At 42.2% G+C, this 14,618-nt stretch overlaps 1 protein-coding gene across 2 annotated transcripts in view; it reads left to right on the top strand.

Annotated features, from left to right (window-relative positions):
* Window positions 1–8,121, top strand: part of LOC137377501 (mastermind-like protein 2) — a 381,717-nt gene extending 373,596 nt beyond the window's left edge. For both annotated transcript variants that reach the window (XM_068047166.1, XM_068047165.1), the window contains exon 5: window positions 6,250–8,121. In XM_068047166.1, the coding sequence (XP_067903267.1) occupies window positions 6,250–7,283 (1,034 nt within the window). In that variant the 3' untranslated portion in view covers window positions 7,284–8,121. The remainder of the gene's footprint in view (window positions 1–6,249) is intronic.
* Window positions 8,122–14,618: the final 6,497 nt, after the last annotated feature.

Here is a 14,618-nt window from a genome sequence, read left to right as displayed (position 1 = left end):
ATCACCTTTTTAATATCATGCATCATGTATAGGCAGCTGAACAAGGAGAGGATCTGTTGAGAACGCAGCTAATGATGCACAACTATTCCTATAATTTGGTGATGAACAGTTCTAAGTATATTCTATTTCTTTCCTTCAAAATTGCTTTTGTAATTAAGGTAGATTTTTCTAGTTACAAATATTATGGACACAAAAAGGCAACAGATTTGCAACTGATTTGATATGATTTTGCTTTCTCCTAAATTCAGGTTAAGGATAGATTCAGCAAGGCCATGCTTCCAGCGAGTTCCTGTGCTGCAAGGAAGCACGGGCCAAAGATAGGACTGTAAGACTATAGCCCTAACACAAAAGCAAAATACTGCGGATGCTGAAAATCTGCAATCTTCCTGCTACCCCACTTCCTGTAAGAGCTCTATTCCATTCCCACCGTTTATCCGTCTCCATCGGATCTGTTCTGCTAATGCCACCTTCCGTACCAGTGCTTACAATATGCCTGCCTTTTCCTCAGTGAGGGTTCCCTGCACTGTGGTTGATATGGCCTTCGATCGAGTCTGTTCCACTTCCTGCACTTCTGCTCTCGCCCTTCCCTTCCTCCCAGAACTGTGATAGGATTCCCCTTGTCCTCACTTTCCATCCCACCACCTTCCACTTTCAACAGATCACATTCTGCCATTTTTGGCACCTCCAGGACGATGACACTACCAAACACGTCTTCCCCTTCGCCCTCCCCTTTCAGCGTTCTGAAGGGACTTCCTACCACAATACCCTCCATATTACTTTCCCATCCCACGGCACCTTTCCACGCAAGGGCAGAAGATGCAAAGCGTTCCCTTTTACCTCCTCCCTTCTCACCATCTAAGGTCCCAAACACTCCTTACAGGAGAAACAGTGATTTACTTGTACTTCTTTCAATTTAGTATACTGTATTCACCACACACGATGCAGGCTCCCTTACATTGAGGAGACCAAACGCAGACTGGGTGGCCACTTTGTGCAACACATCTATTCAGACCACACGCATGACCAAGTTTCCAGTCATTTATTTTAATTCTCAGCCCCACTCCCATTCTAGCCTCTCTATTTTCAGCCTCGTACACTCTTCCAATGAAGCTCAATGTAAGCTCAAGGAATGGCACCTTATCTTTCAATTAGGCACTTTACAACATTCCAAACTCGACATTGAGTTCAACAATTTCAGATTGTAACCTCTGCCCCATTTTGCTCCCCTTTTTTTGGAGAGCAACTGTTGTTGATGGTTTGCTATTCCCGCTTACACCTCGAGCATCATCTTGTCCCATTACCACCTCCTTTTGCCTTGTTCCATCCTTTTTGTCATTTAATCTCTCCCACCTTCCACCATTCACAGACTTTCCCTTTTTGTTCCTTCCCCACCACACCTTTCGCTGCCTCGGTACTTGTTTAAACCTGTTACACCTCTGTAACTTTTTCCAGTTCTGATGAAAGGTTATCAATCTGAAACGTTAACTTTGTTTCTTTCTCAACACAAGCTGCCTGACCTTATGAGTATTTCCAGCATTTGGTGTTATATCACCATAACCCTAATATTAAACCATGGTCCCTGCAATTACGGCTCGCTGCTGGGTGTGCGGGATCACTGAATTTACCATTTATAACCTGCAAATTGGGAGTCCCCAGTTTTATACAGCCTTGGGCATTTTATTTTTAAAAAGTGTGAAGACTCGCTTTACATATGAACATACATATGAATTAGTAAGTAGGCCATTCAGCCCCTCGAGTCTGCTCTGCCATTTGATAAGATCATGGATGACCTGATTGTGGCCTCAACTTTACTTTCCTTCTACCCACTATAACCTTTGACTCCTTTGTCAATCAAGAATCTATCTAACTCAGCCTTAAAAATATCCAGTAACCCAGCCTCCGCTGCTCTCTGGGGAAGAGAGTTCCATAGACCAATGAGCCTCAGAAAAAATTTCTCCTCATCTCCATCTTAAATGGGAGACCCCTTATTTTTAAACTGTGTCCCCTAGTTCTAGTCTGTCCCACAAAGGGAAACATCCTCTCAGCACACACCCTGTCAAGTCCCCTCAGAATCTTGTATGCTTCAATACGATCACCTCTCATTCTGCAAAACTCTTGTGGATGCTGGCCAAATTGTCCAACCTTTCCTCTATAAGATAACCCCTTCATCCCAGGAATCAGTCAATTGAACCTTTTCTGAACTGTTTCTGATGCAATTATATCCTTTCCTAAGTAAGGAGACCAAAACTGTACGCAGTACTCCAGGTGTAGTCTCACTAAGGCCCTGTACAGCTGTAGCAAAACTTCCCTACTTTTATATTCCATTTCCCTTGCAATAAACAAGAACATTTTATTTGCCTTCCTAATCACTTGCTGTACCTGCATACTAACCTTTTGTGAATCATGTACCAGGGCACCCAGATCCCTCTGTACCACAGAATTCTGCAATCTCTCTCCATTTAAATAATGCATTGCGTTTCTTTTTTGTTTCAGCCAAAGTGGACAGGTTCACACTTTCCCACATTATATTCCATCTGCCAAATCTTTGTATACTCACTTAACCTATCTATATCCCTTAGACACCTTATGTCCTCTTCACAACTCACTCTCCTATCTCTGTGTCATCAGCAAGTTTAGTAACCATGCATTCTGTCCCTTCATCCAAGTCATTGATATAAGTTGTAAATAGTTGAGGCCGCAGCACTAATCCCTGTGGCACTCCATTAGTTGCAGCTTGCCAACCTGAAAAAGACCCATTTATCCCTACTTTCTGCTTCCTGCTGGCTAATCAATCCTTTATCCATGTGAATGTTACCCCCTACACTATGTGCTCTTATCTTTGACATGGCATCTTATTGAATGCCTTTTGGAAATCCAAGTACACCACATCCACAGGTTCCCCTTTATCCACATTAGTTAGTTAGTTAGTTAGCGATACAGCACTGAAACAGGCCCTTCGGCCCACCGAGTCTGTGCCGACCATCAACCACCCATTTATACTAATCCTACACTAACCCCATATTCCTACCACATCCCCACCTGTCGCTATATTTCCCTACCCCCTACCTATACTAGGAACAATTTATAATGGCCAATTTACCTATCAACCTGCAAGTCTTTGGCATGTGGGAGGAAACCGGAGCACCCGGAGGAAACCCACGCAGACACAGGGAGAACTTGCAAACTCCACACAGGCAGTACCCAGAATTGAACCCAGGTTGCTGGAGCTGTGAGGCTGCGGTGCTAACCACTGCGCCACTGTGCCGCCCTTGTTACATTGCTTGTTACTTTCTCAAAGAACTCTAATAAATTAGTCGAACACAATTTCCCTGTCACAAAACCATGTTGACTCTGCCTGATTGCATTAATAGTTTCTAAGTGCCTTGCTATAACCTCCTTAATAATAGATTCTAGCATTTTCCCTATGACAGATGTTAGGCTAACTGGCCTGTCGTTTCCTGCTTTCCATCTCCCTCCTTTCTTGAATTGCTATTTTTCAATCTGATGGGACCTTTCCAAGAATTTAGGGAATTTTGAAAATTACAATCAATGCATCTACTATCTCAGCAGCTATTCTTAAGACAGGATTCCTAAAGATACATTGTACAGCGAGCTCGCCACTGGTATCAGACCCACCGGCCGTCCATGTCTCTGCTTCAAAGACTTTTGCAAACGCGACATGAAGTCCTGTGACATTGATCACAAGTCGTGGGAGTCAGTTGCCAGCGTTCGCCAGAAATGGCGGGCAGTCATTAAGGCGGGGCTAAAGTGTGGCGAGTCGAAGAGACTTAGCAGTTGGCAGGAAAAAAGACAGAAGCGCAAGGGGAGAGCCAACTGTGTAACAGCCCCGACAACCAATTTTATCTGCAGCACCTGTGGAAGAGTCTGTCACTCTAGAATTGGCCTTTATAGCCACTCCAGGCGCTGCTCCACAAACCACTGACCACCTCCAGGCGCTTACCCATTGTCTCCCGAGACAAGGAGGCCAAAGAAGACTCTTAAGACCATAGGATGCAGGCCATCTGGTCCTGGGGACATGTCAGCCTTTAATTCTAATTCAGTACCCTTTCTCTGGTGATTGTAATCGTTTTAAGTTCCTCCCTCCCTACGCTGCATTGTTAGAAATGTATATTACACACTATATTTCTTGTGTAGGCAGATATACATTATGTAGTTTAATAATTGCATGTACATGTGGTTGATATAAAATTCCCATGTGATTGATGTTGAGGAAACAGTAATGCCAGGATTTTAATGCTATTTCCCCTCTCTGCCTGCTACCGAATGGCAGGGACTCGTGTTGGGGTTTGGTTCCATGGGGGTTGCCAACCCTGTAGTATTTCAGCCAAGTGATCGCCCACCATATCTGAGTCTTGTCAGTGAGTATTAGGGGTCTATCTACCTCCCCCCACATAATCTTTTCAACAGGGGTCATTGGGAGGAGGAACCCGGGCTAATGTTCTTCACTCTCCACTAAGGCCAATTATAACACCCCGACTGCCACTCTGGCTGAGATGAGCTGACTGCTCGAACCACCGATCTCATGGCCCAATAATGAACTGCCTGGTGCATTCGATGGGAGAAGCGTGGGATGGAGGAGGGACTTCCTCATGTCTTACTGAGGTAGATTTTCAGATGCTGGTCAAACCCAGAAACTTAACCGGACCAGCCGTATACATTGTGTGGCTACAAGAGCAGGTCAGAGGCTGGGAATTCTGTTGTGCGTATTTTACCTCCTGACTTCCCAAAGCCTGTCCACCATCTACAAGGCACAAGTTAGGAATGTGATGGAATACTCCTCCACTTGCCTGGATGGGTGCAGCTCAAACAACACTCAAAGTGGGACACCATCCAGTACAAAGCCGCCCGCTTGATCATCACCTCATCTACCATCTTAAACATTCACTCCCTTCATCACCAGCAGACAATGATAGAAGTGTGTACCATCTGTAAAATGCATTGCAGCGACTCACCAAGGCTTCTTTGACAGCACCTTCTAAACCCGTGACCTCTACCACTTCGGGAAAGGGCAGCAGATGCACAGGAACACCTCCACCTGCAAGTTCCCCTCCCAAGACGCACACCATTCTGATTAGAACTATATCGCCATTCCTTTACTGTCAAAATCCTGGAATTAAAAAAAAAAATTATTCACACATTGTGAACATTGCTGGCAAGGTCTGCATTTATTGCCCATCCCTAATTGCCCTTGAGAAGGTGGCAGTGAGCTGTGTTCTTGAATACAACTGAGTGGCTTGTTGGGCAATTAAGAGTCAAATACATTGCGATGAGCCTGGAGTCTCTCATAAGTCAGATTGGGGAAGGGTGACAGATTTTCTTCCTTCAAGAGCATTAGTGAACCAGATGGGTTATTACAACAATTCAGAAGCTTTACAGTCACCAGTACTGATGCTAGCTTTCTAATTCCAGATTTATTGAGTTTGAATTCTCCAGCTGCCATGGTGGAATTTGAACTCACATCCTGGATTACTAGTCTAGTGACATAACCACTACACTATGCATACCTTACCAATGTTCCTAGCTAACAGTGTGTACCTACACCATTCACACTGCAGCAGTTCAAGAAGGCAGCTCACCACCCCTTCTTGAGTGCATTTAGGGATGGGCAATGAATGCTGACCTTGCCAGTGATGCTCACATTCCACAAACAAATAATACAGAAATCACCTATAACATAGAGCCTATGGCAGTATGTAACACTCAAAAGGTTACAATCAGGAGTAACGTAGGCAGAGTACAACCGGGACATTGTCCTTATGAAAATATGTTTGGTAAACCTAATTTTTTTGGATAACTATAGTTTTATGTGCAAATGATAAGTGGATACATTTCAACATTAGCTGTGCCAGCCTTGATTCAGTGTCCAAGCCAATATGTTTCCCTGAACAGACATGACTTAAAAACACAGATGATCTGGTCATTATCACATTGCTGTTCGTGGGAGCTTGCTGTGCACAAATGGCTACTGTATTCCTTAAATTACAATGGAGACTACATTTCAAAATTACCTAATTGTAAAGCACTTTGGAGTGACCTGAAGTTGTGAAAGATGCTATATAAATGCAGGTTTTTAACATGCATTTCAGCAAGGAAAAAGGTAATTTACCAAGTAGCTTTTTCAATAAGATATTATAATTGCCCAGGGTTATCAGTTACTTTATCTTCACATCACTTGTGGAATATTGTGAGAAAACATAATATTGATCCTTTTTCTCATTTTCTTTACAGCTGTGGCACAATCTTTGCCTACAAACTCTGGGCAGCCTTTGCCAACGCCACCATCCGCTCACTGTGGTATGCGGCTGAACCCCGGGCTTTTGCAGGTGACGTCTCAGAACAGTCTTGGACCTGGGATTCCTGCAGTGACTGCCAGTCAGAGTGACCGGACTATGGGAATGTACTCAACTAATCCTGGCAATCAACAAAACATCTACATACCATCATCTGGCATCAATATGCCTCTCCGGCCAAGCCAAAGTGTTTTGGGAATGAGATCAACCAGCCAGGCAGTGCCGAGCCAGGCTATAATCCGCCAAAGGACAACAATCACGGGGTTTACTGGCTCTGTACCAAACCCTGCTGTACCTCCCCAGCACGTAAGGCAATCCATAAACCAGGCAGGAGCCAATATACCTGTCCAAGGAATCTCAAATACGTTAGCCACTTCAGGCATGGCTTCTCAAATGTGGCCACAGCAAAGGATTCCACCAATGCAAAATCAGACCAAAATGGATGGCACCATGCAACAATTCTCAAATAATCCATTGTTCTCCAAACAGACCATGAGGCCAAACTTGCCTGTGCAGCCATTTCCTCATCAGAACATAGCGCCACCAAACCAGATAGCACCGGGAGGACAGATGAGGCCACTGCAACAACTGAACCCAGGTCAGACTGGACAAAGCATGGTCTCCATGAGTGGTCCATCACCAAGACATAACCAACCAAGGCTACCCTCAGCAGCTATGGCTAGCATGAAATCTGTACCACAAGGGATTAACAGTTTGAGCCAGACTCACCCTGTGCCAGGTCTGGCTCCAACCAGCTACGCTTCCACCGGCCAATCATCTGGATCTTTCAACCGTATGAACCCCACCACCGAGGTATCTTCCTTTGACTTTCTTCAACACAATAGCAGCAATACCTTGGGTGGAGCTCGTAATGAGTCTGACTTCATAGAGTCCATTATGAAGAGCAGTAGCAGTAATGATGATTGGATAAATGACTTAACTCTCGATGACTTTCTGGGGCAGCATTCTTAAAGCCTGGCTGCCGGGTATGCTTTATCTGACCTCCAGGCTGTTGTACATAGAGAGCGCCCATCTACACATTGTGGCATTGGACTAAAGACTATGGAGCATGTGTGTAGGTGTGGACACTAACTTTCCATTTACTAGCAGGTATAAGTCACTGGATGTACCTAGTGTACTGCCTGCATCACTGAGTTTTAAAGTGGCAATACATAAATTAATGTATTTGTTCAAAATATTCTGTAAATTATGTTTTCCTAATAAATATTGTACGTCAGGAAGGAGTAATTATACTTTGTTGGATCATTTGTCAATAAAATGCATTATAGGCAAAATCATTGTTTTTATATTAGCAAATTTGTTTATTTTTATTTCGTATAAAATATGCAGACTACATTGTTCAATCAGTAATACTATGTATTACAATGTTAAAATACAGGTTGTGTTTTTTGACATGACATAGGCAGTGCAGTCTTGTGTTGTACAGGTGATTTATTCCTGGTTTCATAGATCTTCATTCACCATCAATGCCATTTTGATTTAAATATGTTACCACAGTGAGCAATCAACTGATGGGATGGCTGTCGATATGAAATTGCTTTCTTTGTAATCTGTCAGCTCGTGTTGACACTCTGTACATTTTAGATGTGCATTCTACCAAGATATTATGAACTTCATAATGTGTTTGTTGCTGAAACCTTTTGTGATTTCATGTTTTATTAGTTACATGTATTTTTTTTCCTGCCATGAATGTGTTTCTTTTATTTTTAATTTAATACCATCTTGGAGCACAAATAGTATGACAAGTTTTTGCTTCATATCATAATAAACTTGCCTTGTGCCAAGACTGCATTATGGGTGACTACCATACTTTAGGCACCAAATACAAAGGTAGCATTTACAACACCGTTATCATGTGTTTCACACTGACCACTTAGGCTGCAGTATTTGAAGTTTTTCTCATCTGTTCAAACTCAAAGGGTGGATGCTGCCTTTGCATATTATTCAATTTTTCATTTTTTCCACCTGATAACCTTTGAGGCATAATACTCAATGTACTGTACAATTAAGATTCTGACACCAACATACATTACATTCAAACTATGTTCTGGCCACTAAATAGTAAAAATGAGAAGGAAAATCAAGCATAGCTTTTCTGAATCATTGTAAACTGGGCTCAACAGATCAAGGAAAGGGGCAGCATTGATAGTGATATTGAAAGTGGTAGGAATGCTGTTTCATATATTATAAGAATGAAAAGAAGGAGTCTGTCTATGGTAGGATTCTGATCATGGAAAGGTGGTAGCAGAGAACTGCCACGTCTATAACTTTCTCCATATTCAGTTCTCTGGGAAGGTGGGAGGTGCTGAGTGCAGAGGAGGAAGAAACGCGGGAGGAGAATCACTACCTTCTAATTATGTGCTTCCTATTTGCTGGTGTTTGGCGTGGTACTGCCAAAGATCAAGGACCAATCCCTAGCCAGGGTTGGCATATAAAACAGGCCTGGATGTAGAATTTTGTGGTAGATGCCTCTCTTCCTCTCCTTTTGACCTGTGAACATAAGTAGGAACAGGGGTAGACCTTCTGGCCACCGCCCCCCACCAGCACCACCCCACCGAGCCTGCTCCACCATTCAATATGCTCACAGCTGATCATGGGCCTCAACTCCACTCGCCTGCCTGCTCCCCATATCCCTTGATTCCCTGTGAGACCAAAAATCTCTCTATCTCAGCCTTAAATATACTCTCATCATTCGTGAGTGAGGCAGGTGAGGAGACGCCAGGTCCATGTGTGAGGAAAAGGGAATCAAGATGTGGAGAAAGAAACTTCTGGCCTGATTAGGGTCAGCTGTTCTTTTTAGTTAACTAAAATCACCAAAAATGCCACTAAATTCCCAAGATGTTACAAACCACTTCAAGCTAACGCAGAACATTAATAGAGCACAAATGTGTTTGCACCCATAAAGGTTCAATCTCGAGATTATTAATAAACCTAAAGTGATCCAATTCAGTACATAGTGAGCTTGAACAGATTCAAATATCCTCTTTTTAAAAAAAATTATTTACCGTGAAGGTTGTAACTTGTTTTACATTCACACAAGCCTGAAATTTCAAACACAAGTCAAACTATTGGTTGTGATTGTGCTAAAGGCTTGAAAATCAAACCTTTTCCACAAATGCTATTTGTCTGTCTATATATATATTTCTTTCTCATGATCCCTCACTGCTTTTAAAATAATTTCTATGACTGCCTCAATCAAACTTTTTCATATCTAAGTTCCACCATGTTGAAAACCTCCAAAAAAGCAATCTAGAGTAAAAATACTTAATTGGAGGAGGGCCAATATTGTTGGGATGAGAACGAATCTGGCCCAGGTAAAATGGAATCAAAGATTGTCAGACAAAGGTAAAGGAACAATGGGCTACCTTTAAAGAGGTGGGGTGCAGTCGAGGTACATTCCCATGAGGGGAAAAGGTAGGACAAATAAAATGAGAGCTCTCTGGACGATGAGGGCAAGGGAGAGAAAATAAAACAAAGCAGAAAAAGTGTGTCTATGACATATGCCAGGTTGATAAGACAAGTGAGAACCAGATTGAATATAGAAAGTTCAGAGTGGAAGTGAAAAAGGAAATGAAAGGCAAAGAATGTATGAGAAGAGACTGACAGTTAACATAAAAGGGAATCCAAAAGTCGTCTTTAGACAAATAAATTGTAAAAAGGTAGTAAGAGAAAAGATAGGGCCAATTCGGGACCAAAAAGGGGATCGAAGCAGAGGGCATAGCTAAGGTACTAAAATGTCTACTTTGCGTAATGAAAGAGGAGGTAGTTGCAATACTGAATGGGCTAAAAATTGATAAAGAGGAGGTATTAAAAAGGCTGGCTGTACTTAAAGTTGCTAAGTCACCAGGATCAGATCAGATGTATCCGAGAATACCGAGGGAAGTAAGGGTGAAAATTGAGGAGGTACTGGCCATAATCTTCCAATCATCCTTAGATGTGTCAAAGGCTGGAGAATTGCAAATGTACACCCTTGTTCAAAAAATTGTGTAAGGATAAGCCCAGCAACTACAGGCCTGTCCGTTTAGTCTCGATAATAGGAAAGCTGTTAGTGGGGTTCCCCAATGGTCAGTACTAGGACTGCTGCTTTTATTGATGTATATTAATGACCAAGACTTGAGTGTGCAGGGCACAATTTCAAACTTTGCAGGCGACACAAAACTTGGAAGTATTGTGAACTGTGAGGAGGATAGTGATAGACATCAAGAGGACATAGACAGCCTGGTGGGATGGGCAGACACATGGCAGATGAGATTTAATGCAGAGAAGTGTGAATTGATACATTTTGAGATGAAGAATGAGGAGAGGCAATAGGAAATAGAGTAATATTCAAAAGGGGATGCGGCAACAGAGTAACCTGTGCACAAATCATTAAAGATGGTAGGGCAGGTTGAGAAAGTGGTTCAAAAGGCATATCAGATCGTGGGCTTTATAAATAGAGGAATAGAGTACAAAAGCAAGGAAGTTATGATGAAACTTTGTAAAAAGAAATGGTTTGGCCTCAAGTGGAGTATTGTGTCCAATTCTGGGCACCACACTTTAGGAAGGATGTTCAGGCTTTAGAGAGGGTGCAGAAAAGATTTATGAGAATGGTTCCAGAGATGAGGGACTTCAGTTGTGTGGAGAGATTGAAGAAGCTGGGGTTGTTTTCCTTGGAGAAGAGAAGGATATTTGATAGAGATGTTCAAAATCATGAGGGGTCAAGACAGAGTAGATAGAAACTGTTCCTATTGAGGAAAGGGTTGAAAACCAGAGGACACAGATTTAAGGTGGTTGGCAAAAGAACCAATAGCAACACGAGGAAAACTTTTTTATGCAGCAAGTGGTTAGGATCTCGAATGCACTGCCTGAGAGTGTGGTGGAGGAAGGTTCAATCGTGGCTTTCAAAAGGGAATTGGATAATTATATGAAGAGAAAAAAATTTCCGCGTGGGGGAATGGGAGTGGCTGAGTTGCTCTTGCAGAATGCTGGCATAGACACAAAGGGCCGAATAGTCCTTCTGTGCTGAAAACATTCTACAATTCTATCTTGAAATGATTTTGTTAAACAAGGACAACATATTGAGTTTTAATCTTTTAGTACATTTGATTTGGTACGCCAACTGGGTGGACCATGAACACAAGGATATGCACCTATGTCCATCTGAAATCTGCTCTCTGCATTAATGGTGGAGGCTCTACCAATGGCTGTAGAGTGAACTGGACTGAAGTTGATGGGTAGGTTGCAAATTGGCCTCTGAAAAATCTGTTCCAAAATGTGTGTGATTTGTTGCTTTGTTGCTAAGCTGCTCTTAAACTAGATGCTACACAATGAAAATAGAATAGTTTCTGGATTCAGAATTGCTGCTTAACTGTAAGATGAGAGTAGAAGCTTTTTTATTTTCGGCATTGAATTTCTTTCATCACTTTTAAAACACTTTTTTTTGCACTGTGTAAGATTGATTTTGTGTAACTTTTCTGCATTGTTCGTAGAACCAAATTGAAAAAATATTTCATTTATTTTCCCTGAATATACCAAAAATATTTTTTGTTCTATCCCTATTTCCTGCCTACTATTGCATGCTGCAACGCATGCTGCTCCCTGGGAGAGAAAGTAGTCTTGGAACTGCTCACAGGCCTTCAGTAATACTGCTCAGGCGTTGATGGTTAGGAGGTGGCCAAGAGTAACATGATCACATATTGGCCCTCGCTCCTTCCCTCCCTGTAGATAAATGGCCAGCCTCTGTTGTTATCTCCCTGGCAGTATGACTAAGACGATCTCCCTTGTTACATAGAGAGAATTACATAGAATTTACAACACAATAGGCGATGTGACCAAACGGCCTCTGCTGGTGCTTATGGTCCACACGAGGCTCCTCCCACTCTAATTCATCTAATTTTATGTTCAGATCTAAGGCTTATTGCTGCAGATGTAAACTTGTATATTATCTGGCCATGGCACAGTGCTGTAGTGAATATCTTCATTTTGTTACACCATTACAACCAGTCTGGATAAAGAATGTATAACGTTCACCTATATTAATCTTACACCATCAGTAGAAAGTCTTTTCCACCCAACTGCTAGCATTTAATGTAACAGGATAATGTTTAATAAATTTTAAATTCTCATCCTGGTATTCAAGTTCCTCCATGGCCTCATCTCTCTCTATCTCTGTAACCTTCAGCCTTACAACCCTTCCAGGAATTCTGCATTTCTCCAGTTCTGGTCCCTTGTGTACCCCTGACTTCCTTCACCCCACCATTGGCAGCTGTGCCTTCAGTGATCTAGGCCCCAAAGCTCTGGAATTCCCTCCTTATACCTCTCCGCCTCTCCCCTCTTTTTAAGACGCTCCTCAAAAGCTACAGTCTTTGACCAAGCTTTTGGTTGCCTTAATTGATTTCGCCTCTTTGGCTCGGTGTCAATTTTTGTCTCTGAAGTGCTTTAGGATATTTTACTATGTTAAAGGTGATATTGAAATCTAAGTTGTCAGCATAATTTCTGTTCCAGTAACTTAAAAAAAAAGAACTAATCTCCCTTGGTGTTGCTCACAGGAGCACAATAGGAATGTTTAGGTATTGACCTGGTTCATCCTATTGCTCAGGTAGTTCCTGAGTGAACTAAATAGGTCCAGAGATTGTTAGAGGCTAATTATTGAAATAATTTTCTCTAAATTGACAAGTTGCTTGGCTCCTTTTTTTGCTATTTTAAAATCCTTCTAGCTTATCTCAGAGACAGAAAAAACTGGCTTTATTTCTCTTGTTATATACCTTTTCTAGTGCTTTCTACGAAATATGATGGAGGGACATCAATGGATGCTCTCAAAGCTTTCATACAAATGGATAAATAGATCAATGAACATAGTTGGGATTCAATGAAAGTGAATCCAACTGAAGTGCCACTGACTTAAAAGGAGCAATTTAATGAGAACACTGGTTGTTAGCAGTTCCAAATAAAATTTTTCAATAAAAATAATTCAGCACCAAAAATCCATGAGGAGGCACACCTTGTATATGCTAGGGTGCGTTTGCCCCCAGATTCTGTCATTCACAACCCCCACCCCCCCCTCCCCCCACCACCACTGGCCCACCCTAAAGTTCATGGAGGGAGATATCTTAGCAATTACTGGGCAAGTTCAGGCAGAATGTTTTCAACAAAACTCAGACGGGTAGCAGTCAGGCTTTTGTTGTTTACCTCATTGCATAGAACAGATGGTGTCTGTAACTTAACATTATAGCATTCTCTGCATTTTTTTATCATCCCAGAAATAACACTTCCTCTGACATTTTCCCCCTCACCTTGAGTCTGCTTTGTCATAATGCGTATGAGGTAGGGCGAGGGTGGATCATGGGCACTTGTACTCTGTGCCACAGCACAAGTGCACTGCACTACTGCGCCAAATGGAGATATCTGAGAGGGAAATTTCTAAAACCTTTCTTAAGTTGTTGTAGGTCCATGCTAACATGCGGGCTGCTCTGTGGTTATGCATATAAATCTGAGCCTCGGGGATGAAGCAGCTTCTCTGCCTTTGATAAGAGCTTTGCGTTTGCCGTAGGCCAGAATCACTTGTGCTTCTTTCCCTTGGGGAGGGCATTGATTTTACGTAACCTTTCTAACTCTGCTAATTTATTTCTCAATTCCCAACATGTCTCCAGTTGTCTCTCTACTTAAGCTGCAGCTTGTGGGATAAAAATAGAACTTGAGGCAAAACTCATTTGCTGAATTGGGTACAAATTGTCTCTAAAAATGTTGTGTCTCTGAGATAAAGCAGGAATTTTAACCTTGCATCCTTTACTGGTAGAACTGAGCTGGCAGAATTGTTGGTTCTCAAGACTGAGCTGAATTGCCTGGGTAGGGAATATCTCAATCCACCAAAATGTTCTTTCATCACAACAGCAAGTGATACATTCAACAGCGCTGGCCTATTAATAATTTGTTCCATGGTACATCTTGCTTATTGAAACCTTGAGAAGTAATTACTTGCTCAATGCTTTTTATATCTTTTAAAAATATGTTCATTTTAAAGGCCATTATTGATAAAAACTACATCACAAGTCAAGTCTCTATTGTATTTCCTTCCAGTTTGAAACCCGTTCACCCATCATTCCCCAGGCTCATCCACCAAGCTGCAAATTTCAAATTCTCATCCTTGTGTTCAAATTCTTCCACGGCCTCCTTGATCTCTTTCACCCCTCCATTGCGGCCATGCTCTCAGCTGTCAAGGTCCCAAGTTCTAGGATTCCCTCCCTCAACCTCTCCCTCCTTTTAAGATGCTCCTTAAAGCCTACCTCCTGTCCTCATGTCCGTGTTTGG

This window comes from Heterodontus francisci, chromosome 15 (assembly GCF_036365525.1).
Source record: "Heterodontus francisci isolate sHetFra1 chromosome 15, sHetFra1.hap1, whole genome shotgun sequence".
Classification (NCBI taxonomy): Eukaryota; Metazoa; Chordata; class Chondrichthyes; order Heterodontiformes; family Heterodontidae; genus Heterodontus; species Heterodontus francisci.
Note: the sequence above shows the minus strand (reverse complement) of the source record. Positions and strands in the feature narration are given on the sequence as shown.